General features: G+C 40.8%; 2 protein-coding genes across 2 annotated transcripts in view; one reads left to right on the top strand and one right to left on the bottom strand.

Moving 5' to 3' along the window:
* hydin (HYDIN axonemal central pair apparatus protein) overlaps positions 1 to 10,823 on the bottom strand; it is an 86,082-nt gene extending 75,259 nt beyond the window's left edge. Inside the window, exons 1-6 of the mRNA XM_078283009.1 lie at positions 10,722 to 10,823; positions 8,555 to 8,680; positions 5,834 to 5,953; positions 5,195 to 5,329; positions 3,949 to 4,148; positions 3,495 to 3,619 (exon numbers count right to left, since the gene is read on the bottom strand). Coding sequence (XP_078139135.1) covers positions 3,495 to 3,619; positions 3,949 to 4,148; positions 5,195 to 5,329; positions 5,834 to 5,953; positions 8,555 to 8,680; positions 10,722 to 10,823 — 808 coding nt within the window. The remainder of the gene's footprint in view (positions 1 to 3,494; positions 3,620 to 3,948; positions 4,149 to 5,194; positions 5,330 to 5,833; positions 5,954 to 8,554; positions 8,681 to 10,721) is intronic.
* Positions 10,824 to 13,428: 2,605 nt separating this feature from the next.
* Positions 13,429 to 23,561, top strand: LOC139910544 (purine nucleoside phosphorylase). Its single transcript, XM_078283008.1, has 7 exons — positions 13,429 to 13,483; positions 14,984 to 15,133; positions 17,481 to 17,681; positions 17,821 to 17,924; positions 20,401 to 20,576; positions 21,136 to 21,326; positions 22,888 to 23,561. Exons 1-7 carry the CDS (start codon positions 13,429 to 13,431, stop codon positions 23,082 to 23,084), a joined length of 1,074 nt encoding a protein of 357 aa, XP_078139134.1. The 3' UTR covers positions 23,085 to 23,561.
* Positions 23,562 to 23,984: the final 423 nt, after the last annotated feature.

The following is a 23,984-nucleotide window of genomic DNA, read 5'->3' as shown; positions in this document are numbered from 1 at the left end:
ATTTGGCTATGTCACTCCCCTAGATGAGTGGACAGCCAATGTTTGTATACAAATTACTTTCCAGTTAGTCATGAAATTTAAGCTTGGAATAGATATGAATGGGCAAAATGATAGCTCATTTCCTGCCATGATAAACCACACTGCAAGGTTGGTCTAGTTTGCCAAGCTAAGATGAGGTTCTGACTAAATTGCACTGAAAACATCTGTTAGTTTTAGTTCACATTCAATTTTTGCCATCCATCTAAGTAATTCACACAAAATGAGTGATATTTTAGGTTTTACATTGTAGGGTTTTACAATATTCAGAGTTGTTTTGTTTTTATAACCACAAAAGGATTATGACATGATTTTACCATCCCATTCTCTAAATGTATGGAGGATGTTCAAAATGGGGCAAACTATGGTTACAAAAACATCAAGATTTTGATCAGATTGCACCCCAATTAAGTCATCTCACACAATTTTAGATGAACAGGATAAAAGCCATGCACTGATGTTTTTCAGCAACTTCCTCCTTTTACCTTTAATTGATCCCCTCGCGTGTGTATAGCAAAAGTCAAGAGCTTCGTCTTTTTGCCTTTGATGTTAAGGAGCCTGGTTAATTGCGAGAGCAACCAAGGCCACTCAAAGTTGTGACCATTGGCTGCAAAACTATAAGAGTGGATAGGAAACCAAGAATCACATCAAACACTACAAATGCTGTTTAACAGATTGTCGCTAATAACCCATGTTTAGTTCAGTCAGTCTGTACTAAAACATTCATATCACATAAAATAAAATGATTAATGAATAACCTTTTAATAGGGATGAATCATATATTAGTTGATTCATTGGAGCCAAGCTTAAAAAAGAACAAACGACATTGTATCAATGATATAAACCACTGAAGTTGTGTTGTGTTATTCATGATATTATTAATGGAATAAACCACAACGCATGTTATTAATGTTATTCATAATAAAAACAAAGCAAAAGGTGTATTACTGTGAAAATTTTACTTTAGAAATCTGCATACTTCAGCTGTGCATAACTCTTAACTTTCACATAACTCCCACAACACACAATACAATACTGCTTCTCACCGATTTTATGAGCTTTGGCATGCAAATAATCAAAGCTCTGAGTAGCCATTTGCAAAGGTCAGTGTAACCAGTCTTTGCACAATTGTCTGAACCCCACACTTGACTTTTCCAGTGATACTTTACATGTGTATTACTCCCATTCCAAGCAGAGACCCCCAGAGACAGAGAGACACCAGCGGGTTACTATCTATGTTAAGCCCATTAAGACGTAATCTGAGAAGTAATCAGAGCTGCAGATACAGAGGAGAGGAGAGGAAGAGAGGAGAGGAGAGGAGAGGAGAGGAGAGGAGAGGAGAGGAGAGGGGAGCAGAGGAGAGCAGAGCAGAGGAGAGCAGAGGAGAGCAGAGGATGACAGATAACAGCCCCTTAGAGAAAGCTGCAGCCGAGCAGTAAGTACTATAGACCACAACCATAGCAGGCTGAATCCTTACCAGCCTCACAGCATCGGTCCCTAGGGGCCCCATAGATTCTCCTCTCATTATCATGACTTATCTCACCTCTGACTTCATAGCCCCCAGAACGCATGCACATACACACACACACACACACACACACACAAACTCCAAAGTACCTCGTTAGTATCTACCCATCAGCTAAGTCCAAGGTTAAGGGATCATTCTGAATCCCTCAATATTAACCAGTCATAGTCCTACTTGCACAGACAACTTTTTAGGTTTAAATCAAACAGCAAAAAGAGCACAATGAGAAAGGACACAATAAGCAGTTAATTGGATCAGCTTGGGGAATCTATTTGTACTGGGCTGCCGCAGATAGATCTATGGATGGAAAACACTGATAAGGATTGCATGTGAGACACACACAAACACACACATACACGCACATACAATGATGCCGAACGTACCGAATGAAACAAACCGTCGCTTCTCTTCTAATGAGAGTGAATGCCTGTCCACCAGCCATTATCATCAAACCCTGAGCTGGGCTGGGGAAATTAACTATTGTTTAGTGTGTGTGTGTGTGTGTGTGTGTGTGTGTGTGTGTGTGTGTGTGTTGTGTGTGTGTTTAGCAGTCCTGTTCTGCTTCAGGGTCAGCCACTGCTGCAGAAAGAGAATCTTATTATGGTGTTTACCTCAGTGATTATAGTAAACACATTCATCCTTTTAGTTCCACTCCATTTGATGCTGCTGATTATCTTTATGCAAAACTTCTTTTGTAGTTTGACCATGTGTGTGCCTGTGTGTGTGTGCGTGTGTGTGTGTGTGTGAGAAAGTGCTAGGCCAAAACAGATATAATGGGACACTGATATACTGTCGAGAGGAAACACTTATTTTGTAGTTTGAATGTTTCACCCTGTGTGGGTGCATGATTGTGTGTGCATATGTGTGTGCAAAAAACCTCACATATATTGATGCCATATTGATATCATCACCTGACATGTTTCAATTTCATATCAGTACAGACTCATATATTAGATTTTCAGATTTTGATGAAGCCGAATGGAAAAAAAGTGTGTCATTCAAATCAGCCAGCAAACGTGTTTGCCAGTACAATTCTTCTTTGAAATCTATTTGTGTGACACAAGGAAATGGAGGAGCGTCTTTACAAGAAGAGACAGACAGAGAGAGAAACACATTCAGACAGATAAAGATAGGGAACATCTGAAAACTCATCGCCTCTCCTCTATGTCGTTGGCATTTAGAGTGTATCAGCTCAGAGCATTTTATTGCCAGAAAAAAAATGCCCCAGCTTCTGAAAACAACATACTTGACGAGAGTTGTTGATGTTGCATTATAGTTCAGCAATAATGAGCAAGAGGCTGTGGATTACACTGCAATATTGGCATGGGTGTTGTTGGGCTCAACACTAAGCTGACGGCCAGCAACACCAAGAGACAATATTAACGCACTGCAACAAGGTCATTATTGCTTTTATAAAACAAACATCTGGCATTTGAAAGGTTTGCCTAAATGCACACTTCTCAAACACAGTGAAACTAGCCTATGGTAAGCTGTGGTTAACAAACTCTCTTTGTTATCACTGGGATCCAGATGCAACTGCTAGACAGTGGGCCTAGTGAGTGTTTGGCATGCATTTGACAATGAAAGCCTACCACAAAATATATCACACAAGTTACTGCAGAGATAGAATGAGATGCTAACAGGAAATTGGATGTCAGTATTTCTTGCTGTGTTTGTAGAAGCCTATTGGAGTAAATGTTTCTAAAGTAGCACAAATCTGGATATACTGATATTAGGAAAGCTACAAATAATCCATGACAGCTCCATGTTATCATGAGATGATGCCACTGTAGAATAGCTTCTTGGCCAATCTGAAGCGTAAGTACTTGCTTTATAAACTGACATGAGTATATTTATAGTTTTTCTGTGATTTTCTTTCATCCTAGCATGCACCATAGTGCATGCTATCTACAGAGCCCTGTGTTTTCCTCACCAGTATGGTAGTGCAGCAGCAGGTCCTGCCTGTGGTCTCCTGTAGTTCTGGGGTTAAAGTCCACAGTCACCTGCATGCTCTCGCCTACACCAAGAGTCCCAACAGACGGCGTCACTGAGAAGGGGCTGCAATAGAATAGAATACAATACAATATAATAGAATACAATAGAAATTAAACTTTTATTTCTAATCAATAGGCAGTATAGTTCTTCAACAGTAGCTAAACAGTTACAGCTACAGTAAGCGACACATAAGTAGCAGTATAAGTGGTAATATTTAAATTAACTGTTATGCGGTCATAGGTGTGTGTTTATTGGGTACTTTACAATGGCTTCCAACATGTCTCAGCCAATCAGAATTGAGGACTGGAACTAACTGTTCAATAAGAAAACATAATACGTATTGAAATCACTCAAATAGAGTAAACATAAGTCGATCCCCTATTGGTTCTCACCTCTGTGTGCGTAGCTGGAACTTGGCCTGGCTGTTTCCTATGTTGCGGACTAGCTGAGTCCGCTGTGTGGAGGCTTTGACTGGACAGACGGGCAAATGCAGCTGGTCGCGAAAGTCAAGGATGGCCCGCGGCCCGATGGCACGGATTGGAACCTCAAACCTCTCCCTCTCTGTCACACAAACCAGTCTGTGGAGGTAGTCCTGGATGGAGACACAGGCACAAACACACACACACACATGCAGATATCAGCACAAACACACAGCGGGGCAAACACTCATACTCATAGCCCATTTCCTGGATGTATGAATTATGCAGAGCTAAACAAAAAGTAGTTCCAGCCAAGTAATCTGATTGGTGAAATAGGCATTCTGACTGATTTATGAGCCTGTACAGTGCACCAAGCCACTCTTAATGAAAAATAGGAATAGTATACCTTGTGGCAACCAAAGAGCTAATAAACCATTGTTCTTGTTAGTTTCTAATATCACAGTCACAAAAACCTTAACGAAAACAGTGTATGGTGGTAACCACTGTATAAAAACACCCATGAGGCATTATGTTATGTTTAACATAATATTGCTACATTTCATGTTGACCCTTGCTTCTCAGTTTTCACTGTCACCCACAATATCAGGATGAGAGAAGACAAAAGGATGTGCTTGTGTAACCTAATGCCTGACCCTTGACCTTTAACCTTCTGACCCTTCCCTTGCCCTTGTCAATACACCTCAGAGAGATCTGAGCACAAAATATAAATGGATAGAATGGGTAGTCCCAAATTCTTAAACTGACATTATTGAATGAGTCTTCTGGCTGGTACACATATGATGGCTGGCAGTGAACTTTTGATAATGCTGTATATAGCTACAATGCATATTTGCATGTGAATATTTATTCATATTTAATATTCACATTTTCATATTCATTTTTGCAAGTGAATAGCTACAATGCATGTTGACACATTTCTGTAGATTTGTTCTCTCATATTAGAAAGAGCTTGAACTCTTTCTCTATATATTTTTACTGTATTCAGTCAGTAGGTATAGTAGCCATGCTTACTTGTATTATGTCTCTGTTCTTCTTGGCTATATCCTATTTTCTGCTGCTGCAACAACTCAGTCTCTGATTAAAGTGTACCACTGCAGATCACCATGATACTTCCGACTGCTCTATGGATCACTCCAGCTACCCTTTCTATCTATACTAATTCTATGGACCAGTCTAACTTCTCCCTGTCCTCTGGTACCTTGTTCTCTTGCGGGGTGAAGAAAACAGTGAAAGCGGTGGCCATTCCTGGTGCAACCTTGCTACATGCATCCTCCGGACCGACCACATGGAAATACTGCGAGTCCTCCAGCACCACCTTCACTTGCCTTGAAACCTACACAAAAATAAAATAACACAAGCAGAGACACACATGCAGGCAAACGGACACGCACACACAGGCACACACACACACACTATAAAAAATTGCAAACACCACACTGCCACAAACACAGACCCAGGTACACACACACAGGTGATGATTTATTTATTACAACTTGATGGTGTCTTGTACAAATCGCATCGATAAATCTCCTCCAATCCCCTATGACCTTTTCCAATCATGCTGCATTCCATATACACCCCCCACCCTCCCAACACACACACACACACACACACACACAAACAGACAGAAACACGTACAACCCCGCACACTCTACCCTTTATCTCGGCTTGTGGCCAAAGCAGTTAAAGCATTATATTGTTGTGCTATTCCTTACAAGACCGCTTGCAATCTTTCGCTTAGGAGTCACAAATACTGCCGCTATTGATAGAAACATAAGCTTAGCGCCTATTTTGTCGTTGTAATTGCTCACACATTGACACACACACATTCACACACCTTGTCATTGTTGAGGAGGAGTAGGGGCAGCTTGTAGGTTTGTGGAGGAGTGAAGTTCTGGAAAACCAGCTCAGATGGGTAGGGCTGGAAAAGCGCCTGGTCCATATCCACCAAGGAGAACTGACAACACACACACACACACACACACACACACACGTTTCAATATGACAACCAGTGAAATGTCCCCAATCAGATGATCAAACTACTTGAAGTTTTTTTTTCCTAAATAACACAACACATACTTTCCCTTCCCATCCCTCTGACTTTGTCTCTTTACACACACACATTACACATTCTCTTCTTCTCACTGTCGTTTTGAAGTCACACACACAATCACTCACACGTTACACACACTCCCTCTCACTTCCACACTTACCTAGCATCAGGGTTATTTTAAATTATTCGCATGTTATTTATGCATTTTGTTGTTTTTTCACCATTTCCCTGTGTGATGAGTTTTGGTGTCATTTGGTTTCTGTGCCCAGTTCACCTGTGTCTCTGCTTGTCATTTTGATTGTATTGTCTCTTTTTCTTTTGATGTGAAACACTTTCATAAGTCCCATGGGATTTTTTTTGTCTTACCTAGTTTTTATCAAATGTATGAGAAAATAAACTTAAGCCAAAGTAAAACTACAGGATTTTCTTAATCCTTCTATCCTTGTGACAACATCCAGAATCCAGAGAGTAAGATACCTTCGAAATTCTCCCAAAGTTCACAAAACTTTACTATATAAGCGAACAGGCCTTTCAGAAGAGGATGGTGCTGTTTTCCCTACCAGTCCTTCTTCCACCCCTCCATTGTTGTTTTTTTACTATATTGGCTGTTTTAGTTGGTGATGCAGTGGTTTGTGTGGTTGCAATTTTCTTCCACTCCTCCTGGCTGAGTAGTGCCAATCTTTTCCGCTCTTTACTACGAAACTAGATTATGGGGTAAGTGAGGTAACTCCAGGATTAACCTGGAGTTTTCAATGTCACGAAGATGGTTCACTTTATAGCAAGGTTGATCACCATGGTAACTGAGGCTGAGGATGAGGCTCTCTGGAAAAATGGCATCACCACTCCTAGAGGAACCCATGGACTTGATTACTTTATTGCAAAAATTCCATCTACAAAACCAGATATGAACAGAAATATTGCATTGATTAATAATGTGATTAATAATAAATGAAATTTACTGTTGCATAATAAGTGTGCTGAAATTCGTTCATAGGAATCCCGAGAATGATTGGTCCAACAGATTGCTAAAAAGAAGAGAATACTCGCACATTGCGCTCATATTCTCGAACATGAAGCGGACTTTGTTAACAAAATCTTTTCATAGCCTCAATGTGATGACACAGTACTGTATTAATGAAAAGTATGCCCACTGTGCCTATAAGTCTATTTATTTACGCATTTACACTATCTTCAATTTTCCTCCTGCAATTCTAGCCTTGGTCCCAGTGTTAACTTTCGCTGTTATATTGTTTCTGTATTGCTCATATTCATTCACTATAATAGTTTGTTCTTCTTGAGAGAAGAACATAAATGTTAGTGATCCATTTCTTTCCCATACTTCCCACTTTTACAGTCTACTAAACGTGTTGAAACTTTTTTATTGCTTATTTCGATATTCTAGTCATGTGCTTTTCTATTTCCTTTTCCTGGCTGAATCGTATCACTTTTGCAACTTAATTGCCCAGTCATTGGCTAAATGCAAAAAAGGGTACTCCTAATTATCGGGGGCATATTCTGCCCCCTCATTTTAAATTTCATAGGCATTTTATGAACTTTCGAGGGCATTTTTGCCCTGAGCCCCTGTCAATTTCTGACAGTGAGAGTACATAGCATTCAGTCACATTGGTTGCCCTCTGCCCATCAATTAGTCCCTGCTGACTAAGGAGAAGCCGCTACAGTACAACGTAAATGACCTTAGCAGACAGCAGATGCTCTATATGCAGGGGACTAATGATGAAATAATGAGAAGTTTGAGAAAACAACAAAGCATGTTGCTTTCTTTTTCTTTCTGGACACCTCTGCCCCTCCAGTCAAGCCCATCACATTCAGTCATTAAATGAGAGATTCTCCATTATTTTTAAATATGTTGGTTGAACCAGCTAATTTTGATCTAAGTGGGGGACTAGGCCAATCTTTAAACAAAGTGTGGTAGCTAGGCCTACAGTGTGTGTTACTAAAAATATCCCAACACTGTGAGTAACTTGAACAAAGAATTTACAGAAGCAGTTATGTATATTATATGTCCCTGTGGTCTTGAAGCCCTTTGTAGTGAGGAGACAGCTTGTCAAAACCAAATGTAGGTCTCAACGCATTTGCTGGGACTCAAACTCCTATGGCGGATTCCCCAGGGGTTTCATTCTCATAAGATGAAAGTCAGCAGCTCAAGCAAGTCTGTAGACAGCAGCGGTGATGGCAAACTCCTGTCCAACTTTTATCTTTTGCTGTAGGCTGTTGTCATTGTCACGGTATTGTCACTGATGGCGTTGTACTAACACCAGCCTCTAGTGTGTGCTTCAAGTTCATATAACATCCCAACATGTTTAACTGGTATCATTTATCCAGTTATCAGTGCCTACAATATCCTTTCACTTAATGTCACATCTCGCATCTGCGACCATTTGTCTGGTGGCGCCCCCCTAAGCATTTGGTTTAATTTGATTGCGGGTGAAGGCAAAGCACAAGCTATTAAGCTATTAAGCTAGCACAACAGTAGCTGGCATTTACTTTGTGATGCGTGGTCTCGCCCATGTCGAGCAGTTCCAGGATGCGGGGCGGGTGCATCTCGTTGGTGTTGGCCAGACGCTCCTCCGTAGACTGTAACATCTCTTGGGTGTAAACAGATGGAGTCACCTGCAACCACACGGCGGCATAGTTTATTATGCTGACTACATTGATAGTTTTGTTTCCTCTCTGTTAATTCAGCAGTGATGAGCCACCACAGCAACAAAATTACCACCACTGGTAGTGAAAATGGGAAATTAAAAGAACATTAGAAGTTAGCCCTGTTTTCCCCCAAAATACTGAAACTACTTATTGTAATATATTAAAGAAAGAGAGCAGAGCCCAAAACAGGACCAAGACGTATTACTGTAAGTAAGTGATGAGTGTAAAAAAAAAAATCATGCCTCTCTGTTTTATACACATTGCTATCATAGCCACCATTCTTGATTTGAAGGTAGCCAGTCTCCCACCCTGATCTGAATTCTACACTGTATACAAGTGTGGACGCCAAACAAATGTAGTCTCACATCATCAGATCTTTTTGATCTGATCTCAAAACATGTATTGAAAAGACAAGTGCAACCAGGGTCTACTAGAGATGCTAACTTATAGACAGTGCATAATGAGCACAAGAGCTGCAGGCTGTCAGCTGTAAGCTGTCAGCTATGACACACATTATGCACACACACATAGGCAGAATACATACAGTACACACACACACACACACAGACACACACACACACACACACACACACACAGACATTTGCCTCAGCTGATTTCATGCACTCCAAGAATGTTAATACTCTCTCCCCTCAGAGAGGAGCATCCGCAGCATCTTGTGGTTAATATCCCCTCCACACAATCCTCTGCCATGTCTTTATCAGTGCACCAGCAGCAAAGAAACATCTAACTGCACTTAGCCGATTTCAAGGTCAGGTTAGAAAAGGATTTTTAGCTTAAAATCGAAATGAATAATGTAGCAGAAGGGGTTACTGTATATGCAATATTTAATACCTGCCAGTTAGGTGTGTATTCATAACATACACTCCTTTCTATTATTCAGAGACAACAAACTTGCTCACCTACGCACTATTCTTTAGAAAAGTAAGTTATGAAATAAGTTCTTTAGAAGACAAAGTACATCTCCTAAAATGTAATCACTCTGTGTTAACAGTGGAGAAACTGGGGTATATCAAGCTGAACGTCAGGCTGTGTGGGGTATTATGATTTTAATGCTATATTTAGAACGATTACATAATATTCTCGTCATATTTTTACTCTTTCCTTTTTACCCCACTCAAGTAATAGAGGTGCAACTACTGTAGTTGCAAAGCAATATTTTAGCTATTTATAATTAGTATACTCATTCCACTTAAATGTTGTTAGGCACAAAAACAATGAGCACAATAAGTGTATGTCATTCTGAACTTTTCCTTTCATAACTGATACTAGCTTTGTGGATATGATTAACAAGGAACCATCCCCCAAATTTGACCTGAAATTGCTATCATCAAATTATTTGTAAAGGCGGGTAATCAGGTCTTGTGGGGATCGTATTAATTTTCATTTGAAAGTAACTGCACTTTAGTTTAGTACTTTCATGTTGACCTACTCTTTTTGCTTTACCTGCCTTTGAACAGACTAATGTTTCATTGAGGTAAGAGTACCTCCAATTCTTGTCACCTCTGTCAGACTGGGAACAAGGTAGAGCCGAAAACAGCCAAGGAGAGACCAGAGGCCTAAAATTGCTGAGCTGAGGTCATTGTAACGAAACAGTGCAGTCACATATTGATTTCTGTTCTCTCCAAGATGCCAAGGTAATTATTAGGACAAGCTGTCATTTGAAGCAGCAGTTTTCAAAGACTGGGATGCTGCCCAAAGGTGGGTCACGGGAAATTAGGCTCCAATTAATCCATGAGAAATATTAGGCTTCAACATCTGAATAGTTTTGACTGGACAATTCTAATTTGCTGTGAGGTTACAGGTTAAACAGGCATATGTTATGTTGCCATAAAGTTTTAACAAAGCACTACAGTGTAAGGTATGCTGAATAAAATACTCAAGGCTTACACAATGGCCAAATTGGGCCAAAAGAAAACTTCCGTGGTAAAATTGGGTCCACAGAGGAAAGGTTTGAAAACCGCCAACATAAACAACACACTGTCCTCACCCTTCGTGGTCTGTCCTCCCTCAGGACAAGTTTGTGATTCCAGGGGAGAGAGGCTTTGCTCTTTAGCCACTTTGCTCTTGAGGGAACCTGGATAGCTGTCATTTTGAATGTGTTTTGTCGCAAATTCACCTGCAAAACAACAGAATAGAGTAGAATAGAATAGAACAAAACAACACCAACTACGCACTCATTACTTTAACGTTACTTTTCAGGTTTGCTTTTTCTGTTATTTACATAACTAGTGTTATTTAGTAGCTAATGGTTTTAGAGTCAAATGTCCTTTTCATACCAAATGTAGGCTATTCCCAATGACGTTGGCTTTCTCTGCTGTTATGCTAATTATGCATAAGCTAACGGTAGCCAGGTTAGTTTACACCAGGTTTACACACGACTTTGTTGAATAACCAATTCTGGTTTTCCAATGAAGGACTTAGGTCAGTTATTTTTGAATAACAGAGCGCGGTTTCACATCTAATCATATCACTCCGCAGTCAAGAAGTCCGGTCGATTTTGTTCATTTCTAATTTCTAATTCAAATTAGTTAGTTCTCGATACCTTGTGCCAAAATATTATTACTTCTTGGTTACTGCAATAAAATCATTATTGCAAATTCGTCGGGGTCTAGAATCACCCTCGCTTATTTTGCAATACTACCTTCTGTACATTATCCCGTATATTAACGCTTCCAACACGCTACTAAACTGAAACTTAACAGTTAAACCTCGTTTCTTGTCGCATTGAAAATCATTAAGCCTTACCAATCATTCAGTAAATAAACGGTGAATTTACATGGCGCTCTCCCAAACTCACAGACACTCAAGTCAACTTCGTTGTGGTTGTATCGTTTCCTTGGCAACGCACGCACCGGCTTCCTAATAAACCGTTTTCTGATTGGCTCGCGGGTTTGACTACTAGGGATTAGAGAACTTTCAACAATGTTGAAAGCCCGTGCAGAAAAACATCCATCTCGCATATTCATAATATTCTGTTACATCACCACACGGTCATCTCGGTAGGAAAATAACAGGTGATTGTAATTAACAGGTAATTATAATCAAATGACAGCCACAGACAGTAAACTGTATGGCAAAGCACCATATTGGTAGGAAATGCGTGACATCATGGGAATACAACGAATAGACTACTTCAAAATGTACATAAATTGTATTTGTACATGTAGATGACATTCTATAGAAATATATGTTGAGTGGCCAAAATAGATTTTGGATATTGGATATGTTATCAAAATGCATAGGAAGAAAATGTTTTTCAAAAATATGTTTTGATGGATGTGATCATACACTTTGGACATTTTTTTTGTATATTTTGAGACCCATGTCTAAACATATTCTGAATTATATGTGTGATGTATTTTTGCAGTGTGGGAGCATTTTATGGATATATTGCATCAGCTGCAGATACTGAGATCTCAGTGCCTCCTAACAAACAACTTGTTGATGAATTAATCTGGATTCAGCATGTTCTCCCACATATGAAAAAAATATTTGCGATGCATACACCACAATTTTTAAATTATTAAAACTAAACTATTAAACTATTGTGAATAGTGAGCAGTTTTGAACAATATCAACCCCCCTTAAAGAACCTTGTTTTTGTAAAAAAATTCTGTGTGTGTGCATGCGTGTGTGTGTTGAGGGGGTTATTATAAGGGCAAGTAGGGCTACAAAAGGGATTTGAAAAATGCTGAGCGTGATGACAGGTCAGGAATTTCCTCTCTAGTCCGTGACTTTACAAATCCAATTACTTTCATGCCTCTTGCTCGATTGTGTTCATGACATAGATATTTGGAGTGATATAGTACAGGCTTTCCCAATCTTTTTCATGCCGAGAGACACTTTGGACCTCTGACCCACATTAGACAAGGATTTTCTCCTCAGGGACCACCATCTAAGAAGATTTTTGTTGTCTATATTGTTGGTAGGATGATTGAAACCTCTGATCCATCTTATGCATTGATCAGATGATATACATCTTATACACTGTGGCTACTAAGTGAGGCAGCCATGATGTAGCCTATACTAGGAATTCATTTCATGAAGATTTACATCAAGCTTAAATAAAGAGTGTAAATTTTGTCTCACAAATCAAAAGGTAGTCCTAGCAAAACTGAGTTTAGGTACATACTGCATCCCTGACTAATGGTTTTAAAGAGTTTAGCTGAATCACTGAGCATCAGGTCGTTAGGTCAACTTGGCCTATAGGTTTTCTTTTCATCATGCAGGATTTTTTTTGTTTCTCTTTTTCTTTCTCTCACCACTCGCTTTCATTCTTTCTCTCTCACACTCTCTTTCTAACCTACCTATAGTCTAACACTCAGTGAGTCAGTTATTGTGTGTTTGAGTGTGTGTGTGTGTGTGTGTGTTTGTGTGTGTCTGCGTGAACAGTCTTGGAGTGAGTGAGTTTCGAGTTTCATACAGTCATAGCACTCTAAAAGGAATGGTGCTTTATAGAAGCAATACTATTTGACGAAGCATTTGAGCTTCTTCTACACTGTTAGCATGAACGTTTACTGATGACCATACTAAATCAATGGATACATATAACCATTATTGGTTGTATATATAACTTACTAACAACATTTATCTCTGACTGTGCATTGTGATTGGACTAGAGATGATCTATGATTGCTGATAACCTCAGTATATGAACTTGTACCTTATTGCATATGGTCATGAGACATTTGAGCATGTTGGAGCACCTGGACAGCAACAGTGTGGAGGCTCCAGGAGAATCAGTTGTTGGTACTGTTAACCACCTGTTGTGCTTATAGAGTGCACCATACCTCATGTGAGTCTTTGAATCATTGCTATTTCTGGATAATCATTTCTCAGCTAGGCCTCATGTGACTTACACCATTTCTACAGTGTAAGATGTATATTATGAATAAATGTCATGAAGATTTGTATCAGCTTTTTAAAAAGGTACGTACATTTTATTTCACAAATGAAAATGTATTAAACTCAGTTTGACACCCTGCACTATTATCACTGGCTATTAGTTTTAAAGAGTTTAACAAATGTCACTGACTAGCCTACAGTTTTTCTTTTCATTGAGCAGGGTTTTTTTTCTCTCTCACTCCCCCCCTCCCCTCTCTCTCTCTCTCTCTCTCTCTCTCTCTCTCTCTCATTGTGCGTGTGTGTAATCTGGCAGCATGTGAAGTGTTTGTAAAACTGAGTTTAGGCACTAGACCCCTGGCTGTTGGTTTTAATGAGTTTGACCAAGCTCACCGGTCATTAGGTCATGTTGGTCTCTACTTTTTCTTTTCATTAAGCAGGATTTTGTGTCTTTTTCTCACCTTTCTTTCTCTTTCTCTCTCTCTCCCTCTCTCTCATTCTTGTCTTCCCACTGTTCCCAGCCCTGTCTCTTTCAGAGTACGGATCAGTGAGCTGCCCAGTCTGCTAGAAAATTGGATTTAGTCCTCTTCAAAGGGACCGGCAGCGTCCGCAGGTCCCGCCCCTTCGTCCTCCACCCCCGTGACGTCACCACGCAGCGTGGCCTCCTCCGACTGTCACAGTCAGCCGTCTGCCGCTTCGGAAACTCCATCAGCCGCTCAACTAAGCTACCGTAAACTCACCACGGGAGCCACAGCGTCAAACAGCAAATTACCACCGTCTCATCAGTAGATTCGTCCCCGCTCATCATCAGATATGGCGTCGTCCTCTAATCAGTGCAGGTAAGACAGATAAGGCTGTATGTTGCGTGGAGGGACAAGAGCCCCTCCTGGCTGCTTCATGGTTGTCAAGGCTACGCAGTAATTACATCCAGTGATATCCAATGATGTTGAAATAAGGCAGGTAGAATTGGTGCATAACACACGTCTTGATACAGACTAGGCTATTTGAAAATCGTTTTAGGAGAGGCCAAGGCTGCAGTTGTTGAACGGTTTCTTTTCAGTAGGGGGCTTCCCTCTATTTACCTCATAATCTGATCAGGCCAGAGAATAAATGAAACCATGCTCACACTGACGTAATCTCGTATGTGACAGGTGTTTATCTATAGGTTCGTAGGTTATATATAAATGCTTTTTTGTAGACAAAATGCAGCTTTTTTACATAAATAATTCGAATTCCTCTCGTGACTCATCGTGCTAGCCTGCGAGAATGTGGCACCACTTAAAGAGCCAGTCCTGTTTCCCCGGGTTGACGAGAGCGGTGGAGCGTAGGAAACTGTCATAGCTGGACCGGGGCAGCGGGCAGACTCATTTGTATTTGAGAGAAGTGCTGTGTTGTGTCTGCCAAAAGCGGTCAGTGAGGCTGCGGGCCGTGCCGTTCCGTTCCGAGCCTGTCCGGGGAGCGGGAGCCCGGCGGCTGAATGGAAAGTGCTGATTCCAGCTCGAGGCCGGCCGGCAGCACCACGGACAGCTCCGCGCGCAGTTGAGCTCAAACCCGGAAGTGAGGGGAAGGGGGGTTCTCACATAAACCTCGTTGGTTCTCGCTATTCCAGTATGCTAAGAAGCCCACCTTCTGTTACTCCGTCTGCCGTCACTTCTTGTGATTTTCAGTGAAACCTACAATACCTGCCACTGACATTTCTTTCTGTTTCTGTTGTTTAACGTGATTAAATAGTGGTTTCAGTTTAACAAAATGCTAACAGGACAGGTAGCGTTACAGTTGTGACGTCAAAAAGACAAAACGATAGCCAAAGAGCTGGTTAGCGTTTTGCATTTAACCAGTTTTGAATATGTGAAAGAGTTTGTGTGCAATTTTCCGCATTACAAATACAAAAAAACTCTAAAACAGCACAGGAAGGTAGGCTATATGTTTACAACACAGTATGCGACCAGCTGATGTTAGGAGTTAGCCAGTTGGTTTAAGAGAAGTGCTGTAGATTTTAACGGTCATGCACTTGTTTTTCAGAAATATCAACAAAACGTGACAGAGGACAAGACAAAGATGCCATATTCATTCATTCATTCATTCATCCCTCAACAGTTAAATTATCTGGCCAGTCTAGTAATGGTACTGTATTCAGCACAGCAGTGGGAGGCATGTAAAACAACATTCATGACTTTAACAACAAACGCAGTATTGTTATTAGTCTGGTCGGTGTATGGTCATGGAGAGGCTAGCACAGAGAACATGGTGGGTCGTCGGTTTTGCTGCACTCAGTTTGGCCTTCCAATTTATCTTCAGTCTTTTCTATTCGAAAAACTACATTGGCAGCAAAGAACTGAATTGGCTTTGAAAATGCGTAGTCCACTTGCCACTGTGGTCTGTTGACTAAAAAGTTAGTTTTATACTCTGTCAAACTGTTAAATTGCCTGCTTGTTAAATGGAAATGTAATAGGAATGTAAGCGAAAACAATTATTTGGTTCCCCCTCCATCTTCCTTGTTAAATCTGAATGATTCACCCACTGGGCTAAAGCCTGTTGGTACTCGTGACTACATCACTCATTAAAAAATATCGTTAGTCCAACAGGTTACACCTGACCTGCAACCATTCATTCCCCACCTTCTGCTTGTACCAATCGCTTGAAGCTCACTCACAGACAGAACAAGTTAGAGCAGTCACTTGCATACCTGCATGAGTGTGTGTGCATGGTTTGTGTGTGTGTGAAGCTGTCATTAACACCTGCATAATTAAGTGTGGCTAAGTTATGTGAAGGGCAACTTCTGTAATTGACAGGTTGGTTCTGGCATCCATACAAAGCCTGGGTTCACAGTTGTCTTTACAGAAAGTTTTGCTTTCACTTTAGTCCTGGTGCGGACAAACCTAACCACTTCACAAGACAATCACATGCAGAGTGAGTTAGCAGTCTGTTTTTGAGCTGGAGTTGAATAAGGAAAAAGGGGGAAATGTGGAAAGACTGAGAACATAAGGCTATTCTGATAGTAATTTCTGACATGGGCTCAAAACCATCAGGCTCACCCCTGCTGCAGACTGAAGCGTTATCGTGTTTTAATAACACAGCTCAAGGGATAGAAGGAGCATTCACAGAGTTATAGCTTTACAACCACATTTATAACCAGAATTACAGACTGACTCTTACAGACTTTGTATAATAGTACCTCTAGGCATTCCCAACCAAATCAACATTCCTCAATAGTAATTTGTCTGGTACACTTAAAATGGTGGAGTAAAAATGAATATAGAACTCATAGCTCTGGTGCACAACTTATCATTTTTTATTATTATTTTTTACACTGTGTTCATTTTCATTTGCTTGACCTCCATCAAAGCTAATCCTTTTTTACTTACATTTAACATGGCTGCTGTAGAATATCTGATAATGTTATCAGATAAGCCTCAGAAAGTTGATTTGTCAACCTGGCAAAGGCATCATATACCTGAATATTCCAGTAGAAGTTGCATTAAACACTCAAGCTGTCTTAGTCTCAAGGCCTTGTACATGAAACAGTGCTTATACATGGTAGAAATCTTAACTGAACCAAAGTGCCTTTTCAATTCTTTCAAGTTTAGTTTTCTACTAATTACCTAGACATTTAAACAAAACAAAACAAAACAAAACAAAAAATCTTGTTTATATTATATTTTTCTGTTTTATTTTCTGTTTTTTTTTAAATATTTTTCTTTGCTGTACCCTATTGTTTGCTGACTGGCTGGATCTGTGTTTGTTGAATCCTAATTCTAAATATGAAAATGATGTTGATTAGTATTCATGATGACTCCATGATGATAATTATGTTTTGAATGATAATGATGATGATAATGATTTTTTATGCCATGAAATGCCATTGATTTATCAATATCAGAGACATGATTTGGTATTAATTGAGATGAATCACTATTATTTTCTGTTGTTTTCAGCTACAGTTACGACGACTACAGGGAGACGGCAGACTGGCTGCTGTCCCACACAGAGCAGCGTCCTAAAGTGGCCATCATCTGCGGTTCAGGTCTGGGCGGTCTGGCAGACCTGCTGGACAACAAGACTGTCTTCCCTTATAAGGACATCCCACGTTTCCCCACCAGCACCGGTAGGCTGTCTCTGTGTGTGTGTGTGTGTGTGTGTGTGTGTGAGTGTGAGAGAGAGGGGTTAAGAGTGAGAGTTAGTAAGATAAAACTTATTATAAGTATGTGTGTGTACTAACAGCTGCTCATATGTCTGCTGGGCAGTGCCGGGCCATGCGGGTCAGCTGATATTCGGGAGTCTGCAGGGTCGTCAGTGTGTCTGCATGCAGGGACGCTTCCACTTCTACGAAGGCTACAACATACACACGGTGAGCTAGTTTAGTCCTGACGAGTGATGACGTTACATTTTACATTATCACAGTACCTCCACTAATCTTACTTATCATTCTCATACCCTCAGACGAGGTTAGTTCATGTATGTACATGGAAATTACTGTCAGCACACGGTCAGTATCAGGCAATACTGTTGCTATTAGGATTCAAACCAGTAACCCCTTATGTACAACATGGTCTCCCTGTCTAACCTTTTTTGTGGTCTTGGCCACTGGCAGATTGCTTTATCCTGGCTAATGGTGAGCGGGAAGCAACCTGCCACAACGCATAGCTGGAATTAAGAGATACAGATCGTTAGGAATTAACTAGTGTTGCACATTATGACTTAGAAAAGTGAAAACAATCCTCTATCCTTTGCTGGATCTTACCATTGCATTATTTGTCTCTTAGACTTCTTCTTTACCGTGCTACTTGCTATGTTGGGATTACATTAGATTAGATTAAACTTTAATGATCCCTGTGCGGAAATTGGGTACTGCAGAGATCTCGACTTTTTCAGTTGTGCCATGTATTGCAAGTAACTCTGGAAAAGAATGGGGGAACAGATGCCTGAAATAGTAAATTGGATTTCAAATGAATTACTGAGTTTCACACATATAGTAACATACAGAATATATAATTTATTTCTCTTAAGAGGTTTCAGTTAGTGCTCTAAGCCACCTTGTTGTGAGCTGCTTTTTAAAGTGGATTTCTGTCACAAACCACCGTGCTGATGTATTTTGACACCTTGTTGGAGTTAAAGACAGACTAGGCAGGATAATAGAACAAAAACTGGGAGTTTGAGATTGGATTTGTCAATCACATTGGGGAAAGCATTCACAGTCTCTTTGTAGTTTCACAACTCCTCCGTAGTTTTTCAGCTTCAGATCCAAATGAGAAATGTAATCTCTAACACATGGACTCAGGTGTACAAAAACATATTTGTTATTCTCATCATGGAGGGTCGCTACACATAGACACATGATCCATTTTGTGCCCCGGCCCTGAGTTTAAAGGTCCAATAATACATTATCTCTAGTTACATAATAATAGCTAATGTCAAACTGCCTGTAAAAATTGATGTTTTTCTTTCTGAAAATGTAGCACAGGCTCAAATTTAACTGTCTTCCTTAATCCTTGATATCATACTATATAGGCTATATAGGAAATTTGGAATTTACACAGTAGGGCCCCTTTGAGGAAAACTGTTCTCAGGGACACTTTTCCTTGGTTAGATTTTACTCCATCCTCATGATTCCACAATTTTATAACAAGTTCATATCAGGTTGTAACGACAATGAGTTGTCTTTAGTCGGCTTTTGACCCCTGGTGCGTCACAGGCTGTAGCATAACTCACAGCTTTGGCTAAAATTTTACTATGTGTGATCAGCTGAGTAACAGGGATCGTCTTTAATAAGAAAACCACACTGTGTATCTCATTGTCAGCACAGGTCTGGCCTTTGGCCCATTGTAGATACTAGATACTGTTTTTATTTTATTACCAGCTGTGATGAGCTGTGACCACATAAAATAGTCCATATAACTCATCTGAATCAATAAAATCCAGCTCTCCAGGTGACATATTAAATGCCTTTGGTTGTATCATCCTCAGTTAACTACATCAAATGAAATCATTGCTATGGTTAATTTAAGGTATACTGAACTCAATTCAACTCATAAAGACCCAACTCCATTCAAGCCAAATGAGATACACTTTCGCCAGACGAAGTGATGTGTGTTACAAAATGATGAATTAAGCTTTTCTGGGGAGTTGTGGTAGATCCGAGGGTTAAAGTGCACGCTATGTGTTTGCGACACTGAGGGTTTGAACCTGGCTCATGAACTTTGTCTCATGTCATACTTTTGCTCTCCTTGGTATAATGAAACAGAAAGGCCTCAGTAAAATTCAGTTGATAGTTTCTATCGCTTTTGTCTCTTACACGGTATGTGATGAGAGGATTGGCACTAAAATCATCTCTGTGTCAGGTGCACATACCAAGCATGCAGTATGTTAAGTAATCGTTGGCGATTAGCATAATCCTAAAAGTGAGAAAATGAGAACCTGTAGCAGCTCTAAGGCTTGATGGTTAGATCATTTTAATGACCCGTGTCTAAACCTTCCAGGCTTGTTTAGGGGATCGGTAAAATAGACATGGCATTCAACAAAAAGAATACACTTCAATGACAGGAAGTGAGCGAAGTTAGCCAGGCAGTTTTTGCGCTGTCGATTCATAAAGGACTAATGATAAAGTTTGAGAATTTATTTTCAGAAGTTATGAATATACGAGTAACGAGCCATAGAATAAAAACCAATACCAACTTTGCATTACAAGTTGATTCCTCTCCAAGTGTGATGCATTCCTCCCTCCAGTGACCACAGGTGACCCATATCTTGTCACTCTCAACTGTATAATAACTTCAAAAAAAGATGATGGTGTCTGTCTCTCAAGAGTGACGCGTTTCTTTCTCCAGGTGACGTACCCGGTGCGAGTGTTCTTCCTGCTGGGTGTGGAAACTCTGATCGTGACGAACGCAGCTGGAGGGCTCAATGGCAGCTTCAATGTGGGCGACATCATGCTCATTAAAGACCACATCAACATGCCAGGCTTCGCCGGGCAGAACCCGCTGTGTGGGCACAATGATGAGAGGTAGAGCACACAGGAATTTTGCATTATCTTTTATAAGACTGCTTTCAGTAGTCATATAAAATACAGTTTAAGAGCATCAACTGAATTCCAACAAGATCAACAGAATCTTTACATATAAACCTTTTCAAAGATACTACCGTGTTTTCTATATCCGAGCATACCATATTGTATGTTTGCGATAGCATTTCTTAACTGTGACAGCCATTGTACAAGTCATTCACCTTTTGCCTTTCTGGGAACAGTGCTACAGTATTTTCCAGATAATTCCTTTCGTGCATAGAGTTTAGTTGCACCAATACCACTGTTGCTGTCCAAGTACAAGCACTCAACTTTGAGTGCTTGTCATTAGAGATTATTTTAGCCTCATCAAATAGCATTGTGCCAGTGCTTTGCTCTTTATCAGTGGACCTCATGGACACAAAACAGGAATACCTTTACGTGATGCCAGCCCCATGTCAGTATCCATGCAGCAAGCATGTGGAAAGTGGGACTTGAACCGTTGCCACACCTGTATCTTATAGACTATTATGTACCGTTCCTTCACTGTATGTCTCCTCAGGTTTGGAGTGCGTTTCCCTTGTATGTCGGATGCATATGACCGTGATCTGATTGCTCTGGCCAAGCACACAGCAGAGGAGCAGGGCTGCAGCAACTTCCTACAGCAAGGGGTTTACTGCATGCTGGCTGGACCAACATTCGAGACCATTGCAGAGTGCAGAGTGCTGCAGCTTCTGGGAGCTGACGCTGTGGGTTAGTATGGGGCAGCTTCAGCAATACAGCAGTCATACTTTATATAGACAAATCACAAGTGCACAGCATAATGGCCACGTTTGCATGCCATACAGTTAAGGTCTTATTCAGGTGAAGCTGTTTACATGCACCTTTGATACCCTGCAACTGAGTATCCCTGTTGCCATAAATAAATCAAATAGTAAAATATTCCTGTCCACCTGTGGTGTGGATAGAACAGACAGAACAGATGCCAGTCTGCCAGCAAAAGAGTATAAAAAGATGCAGCTGCCAGCTCTAACCTACCTCTAATGAGCAATTCTGATACAGGGGTGTAAGAATGGAGGGTAAATCCCACTATCTAGGATGACACCCGCTTTCTAAGAGGTGGTGGAGTATAGAAATAAACAGGATTAAGCAATGTTCAGATTTCAAAGCGCTTTGATTTACTGTAGTCTTCAGGTGAACAGGCAACAGTTCCATACAGCAAAAAGAAAAAAATCAAACAACCAGGAAAAATAAACAGGAACAAGATTGACAAATCAAGATGTTAGGGTTCCCCTTACCCCTCTCTGGACTGTTCCATTAACTTTAGCTGCTGGGGAGTATCAATTAATAGCCACATGGTCATTTCACATGTACTGTCCTAACATCAAGATTACTTCACTGAAATTCAACAATTAATTCACAGGCAGCAGAGAACTCAACTGCTCACAAAAGAAAGGAAACTACATAAAGCAAACCCATTCCAACCTCCCTCCCAATTCAGCCCTCTTGGTAGAGTCCAGTGAGGTTCATCAGCAGCAGCGTTCTCACATTGCGCGCTAGGGTGGGGGAAAGACATGATGTAACAGTAATAGTAAATACTGCTCACCGCCATGTTTTGTTGACATCAAAATGTACCAATAATGCTGCGCAAGTCTGAGTTTGCACAGAAAGCGAAAACCAGAAGTGAAAAGAGTAAGATGTCTCCATGCCACAGTAACCTTTTTAGCCCCGCGACAGCAGGGGCTCTATGGATCGCTTTGTCAGTTGGTCGGTCGGTCGTTCTGTTCACCACTTAGTTACTACAGTTAGACTGCAGACTCTCAATCGGGAGACCTGAGTTCGATTCCCTGCATCCACAAAATTCACTGTCGCGGGGCTGTTAGACTCTTAGTCTTGTTAATCTGGGAGTAATCAGGCATCTTAACCAGGTTTCCCATAATCAGAGTGTGAGCTTACCCTTTAAATGAGTTATGACGTTTACATGTGTCGACCTAGTTTAAAAACATCTGTATCAGGGCGCGCGCTGGTGGCTCGACCAGTAGAGCACGTACCATTAAGGCTAAGTCCTGATCGCAGCAGCATGGGCTTGAATCTGGTCTGTGCCCTTTGCTGCATGTCATCCCCTTTCTCTGCCCCGTCTTTCCTGTCTCTCTCTACTGTGACTGTCCAATAAAGCAGAAATGCCAAAAAAATAGATAAATAAATAAAACCATCTCTTAGTGATGATAAATGAAAGGGTTTTAACAGTGACTTACCACTTTGAGTCATTTTGTATGTGTGTGTGTGTCTGTGCGTCTTTCTTCCCTCTGTCTAGGTATGAGTACAGTCCCGGAGGTGGTCGTGGCTCGTCACTGTGGCCTGCGTGTTGTGGGCCTGTCCCTTATCACCAACAAGGTGGTGACAGATTATGCCAGCGTGGAGAAGGCAAACCACGAAGAGGTGCTGGAGACCACCCGCCGCCGAACCCAGGACCTCCAGAAGCTCGTCAGCCACCTCATAGCCAAGATCTAGCAGCTTCCGGTCTTCATCTAAGATCCGCTGGGGAAATAAATGGGATGGGATTCAACCAAAGCTATTTATTCAGTGATCAAGTCAATCAAAGAAAGGCGATTTACAGCTTCATGGTAAAGTCTAGGATAAAAATTAGGGCAGATGGTGAGTTGTTCAAGCTGGGGTGGACGGGTAAATGCTTATTTTCTCTTTACTTTGTGGCTAAAATCTATAGTTAGCAAGGGGATGAATTCAATAATGTCCCCCCTTCTCCCCCCTCAAATCACCCACCTGTAAGACTAAGATGCTTTCCAGGTAAGAGTGAGTAGTAAGTAGAGAGCAGAGCAAAGGCAACGTGCATGTATTGTAATGTCAATACGCAATGAACGTACATGTGCATCTTTGCAAAATGAAAGCAATATTTGGAGACACTCATAATAGCATTTGATCAGCGACTCTTTTACCACCACTCTCCAGTGCTATTACAAGATGGCTTTCACAAACAAGAAAATGTGGGGAAAAGAAGACTTTAATCAATTTGAAAGTCCACACATGAGATGACGGGTGTCTCCAAAATGTGTTTAGAAATATATGGGTGACGAATTGACTTTTGCTGCATATTTGCTTGAATCTCAGCCCTCGTCTGGGGTAGTGTGGTCTGCTGGCTAAGATCTTGACTTATACTTATACCATTCCCTTATTTAAAATGGCCATATATCCATATATCCAAGATCATGTATCAATGAAGAGATGTTAGAGGAATACAGTGCTTGCCATTGTAGAACTCCCATCACTGTGCATCTATCCTGCCTTAGTACTGTGTTGTTGGGATTTTCTCAGTCATTCCTGTTAGAGCTGGAGTGACAGCACAGCAAGCATGTAAAAGAGTGGGACTTGTTTGATGGCGGCACCTGGATATTT

The sequence above is a fragment of the Centroberyx gerrardi genome, chromosome 4 (genome assembly GCF_048128805.1).
Source record: "Centroberyx gerrardi isolate f3 chromosome 4, fCenGer3.hap1.cur.20231027, whole genome shotgun sequence".
Classification (NCBI taxonomy): Eukaryota; Metazoa; Chordata; class Actinopteri; order Beryciformes; family Berycidae; genus Centroberyx; species Centroberyx gerrardi.
This window is presented reverse-complemented; position numbering and strand designations above follow the sequence as displayed.